The sequence below is a fragment of the Carlito syrichta genome, unplaced genomic scaffold (assembly GCF_000164805.1).
Source record: "Carlito syrichta isolate Samal-C Ts95f unplaced genomic scaffold, Tarsius_syrichta-2.0.1 Scaffold50662, whole genome shotgun sequence".
Lineage (NCBI taxonomy): Eukaryota > Metazoa > Chordata > Mammalia > Primates > Tarsiidae > Carlito > Carlito syrichta.
The window spans coordinates 306,583-309,958 of NW_006994758.1; the positions used below are offsets into that span (position 1 = coordinate 306,583).

Here is a 3,376-nt window from a genome sequence, read left to right on the forward strand (position 1 = left end):
TTCATCTGTCATAGACATAAAAGTCTGGGGGCCCAGCAATAGATAAGACATTTCTTTCCCTCCGGAATCATATACTGGTGAAATCTACATACAATAAAACTAAAAAATTGCAAAATGCAACATTAGGGAGTGGGAAGCATTAAAAAGGAAAATAAAGCAGGGTAGGAGTGGAGTGATGGGATGTGGCATATCTAGTGTGGTAATAGCACCACCATGGTGCTCTAGCTACCTTGCACGTCTCCACATAGGCCACGTAGGTAAGCTGATCTAAGTCTTGGCAGAACGTCCTGTTATCCTCGGAACACAGAGTACGGGAGGTTGTGAGGAGCTGCCACAAGGCCATTTCCCACTCACCTCCCTGTCTACCAAGGAGGCTGTTAGGAGACAGTTTCTCCTTGCCTCTTGTGGTTCTAGTGAGGTCTGAAGCTTTACCCCTCCCAATTCAGAGCTTCCAACGGCTTCACTTCAGCATGAAATTAGCTCCTCGGCGACAGGGTGTCCTGCCCTCCGTGGCGCGGTCATCTCGTCCCTTTTGTTTTGGTGTTGCTCGGCGCAAGGGACATGAGCTGGATTCTGTGGCTATCCTTGCTCTCGCTGTCTATGTGAGTAACATCTCAATGTAACTCAGGCTCATTTCTTTACGAGCCAAATCTGTCAGCCTTCCTTTGCCTTGATATCTGGAGGAGGAGAATTACAGGCAGAAGGAAAGGCAAATTAAGTGCAGAGCCCTGAAGTGGGAGCTTGCTCGGTGTGTAAGGAACAGCAAGATGGTCAGTGAGGTCAGTGGTAGGAGTTGCGGTCAGAGAGGTCCCGTAGGGCCTCGTGGGCTACGGAGAGGACTTGGGCTTTCTGAGAGATGAGAGCCATGACAGGGCTCCAAGCAGAAGAGGGCCATGAGCTGACTTGGGTTGTAACAGGATCTCTCTGGCTGCTGTGAGGACAGACTGAGGGGAGGAGGTGAGGATGGCAGTAGTGAGGAGGCCGCCTCAGAAGTCCAGGCCAGTGATGGTGGTGGCGGCGGCAGTGGATGTGGAGACGAGAGGTCAGGTTCTGGTATATTCCGAAGGTAGAAGCTGGAACTGACAGGTTGTGCTGACAGATCAAATGAAGGGGGAGGTGGGGTGAGAAAAGGTACTTGTTAGGAATCCACACTAGAAGGGCTCACCCAAAGTAATCTGGCAGTTGGTGTTATTTTTAAATTTAATTACATTTTTTGTTTGTTTTCTTGTAGAGACGAGGTCTCACCATGTTGCCCAGTCGGGTCTCGAACTCCTAGGCTCAAGCAATCATCCTGCCTCGGCCTCCCAAGTGCTGGGATTACAGGTGTGAGCTGCCATGCCCGGACGCAGTTGGTATTAGTGCAGTAGTTTAAAGGAGGAATTCTGCAGCCAGGTAGCCTAGGTGTGACTCCAGCTCTGTTGCTTATTGGCTATGTGATCTTGGGCAGGTCACTTCATCTCTGCCTTCATTTCCTCATCTGTGACACGGGATGATAATAGTGTCAACTCCATAGGGCTGTTGTGATGATTAAATATGGTTTTGTATTTATGTAAGTGCTAGAAGAGAATCTGGCACAAAGTGCTTGTTATTTATTAGCAACATTACTATAGGATTGAGGAACGGTGTCAGCGAAACCAGTGAAGTGAGTGCATTCTAGATTTCGGGAACAGTTTGTACACTCATCGAAGGATGTGACAGGAAGCCCAAGTGGCTGGAACATATCCTGATGGCACGAGAGCACCAAGGGACAAGGCTGGAGAGGAGGTCCAGGAAGATCCGCCTCTCATGGTAGCTAGAAGCCACTGCAGACTTCAGGGTAGATTTAGCAGTCCTGGAGGTCACAAGAGAGACAGGAGTGGCAATAGATTTGGGATTTAATGCCAGGGACATTTAGTCACAGGAGAGAGACGAAGCACTATTGTCAGCATTGATGGCTGGTTACCAGGGGTTGGTGGTTTCTGGTGTCTAGGATAAGAAACAGTCTACCTGGACTTCCTGCCTGAGTCCCAGTGCTAGTTGTGATATTTTTTACACCAGTGGCCTTGGGCGTTGAACCCTCTAGGGTTCACTTTCCTCATCTTCAAACTGGGCCTGAATGTCATACCTACTTCATTAGGTTTGTGACAATACATGATGAGATCAGTGTCGTAAGCACTCAGGAAATGCAGGTGTCACCACAACCAGGTGGGGTCAAGCAAGGGTGGTTTGACATTTGGAAAACATGAGGCCGGGCTTGGTGGCTCAGCCTGTAATCTCAGCACTTTGGGAGGCTGAGGTGAGTGGTTTGCCTGAGCCCGCGAAAGCGAGACCCACGTGGGCAAGTTGGTGAGACCTCGTCTCTACAATCAGTCAAAAATTAGCCGGGCATGGTAGCGCACACCAGTAGTTCCGGCTACTTGGAAGACTGAGGCAGAAGGATCACCAGAGCCCAGCAGAATGAGGCTGCAGTGGCCAGGAGCATGCCAATGCACTCCAGTCTGGGCAACAGAGTGAGACTACAACTCAAAACAAAAAAAAGAAAAAAACATGAGATGTGGTTCAACAATTAACAGGAAAAAAATGAGAATCAAGGCTATACCCATTTAGGCTATAACACTTGTGACTGTGATATCAAAGCCAGGCACCAATCTCTCCCAGACCCATGGTCTAGCCCTGAATAGCTCTCACTAGGCAAGTCGAATTGAGAGGTTTTTTTTTTTTTGAGTTGGAGGTCTCACTCCATTGCCCAGACTGGAGTGCAGTGGCACGATCACTGCTTATTGCAGTCTCAACCTCCTGAGTTCAGGTGTTCCTTCCACCTTCAGCTTCCTGAGTAGCTAGGACTACAAGCATATGCCAACACCCAGCTAAATTTTTGATTTTTTATAGAGACAGGGTCTCACTATGTTGCCCAGGTTGGTCTCAAACTCCTGGGCTCAAGCAATTCTCCCATCTTGACCTCCCAACCTCCCAAAGTGCTGATATTACAGGTGTGAGCCACCACGCCTAGCTAAATTGAGCTCTTAAGACCAGAGTGGGCTGGGCACGGTGGCTCAAGCCCATAATCCCAGCACTTTGGGAAGCCAGAGCGAGGGGATTTCCTGAGAACACAGGTTCGAGAACAGCCTGGGCAACTTGGTGAGACCTCATCCCTACAACAAATCAAAAAATTAGTCTGATGTGGTAGCTCACACCTGTAGTTCTGGCTACGTGGAGGACTGAGGTGGAAGGATCGCTGGAGCCCAACAGGTCAACACTGAGGTGACTGTGAGCCTGCCACTGCACTCCAGCCTGAGCAACGGAGTGAGATTCCAACTCAAAAAAAAGCCAGGCTCAGTAGCTCAGCCTGTAATCCCGCGCTTTGGGAGGCTGAGGTGAGTGGATTGCCTGAGCCCGC

The 3,376-nt window shown here is 49.5% G+C and overlaps 1 protein-coding gene across 1 annotated transcript in view; it reads left to right on the top strand.

Annotated features, from left to right (window-relative positions):
* The first annotated feature begins 356 nt into the window (after nucleotides 1–356).
* Nucleotides 357–3,376, top strand: part of WDR13 (WD repeat domain 13) — a 17,560-nt gene continuing 14,540 nt past the window's right edge. The window contains exon 1 of the mRNA XM_021707788.1: nucleotides 357–602. Coding sequence (XP_021563463.1) covers nucleotides 471–602 — 132 coding nt within the window. The 5' untranslated portion in view covers nucleotides 357–470. The remainder of the gene's footprint in view (nucleotides 603–3,376) is intronic.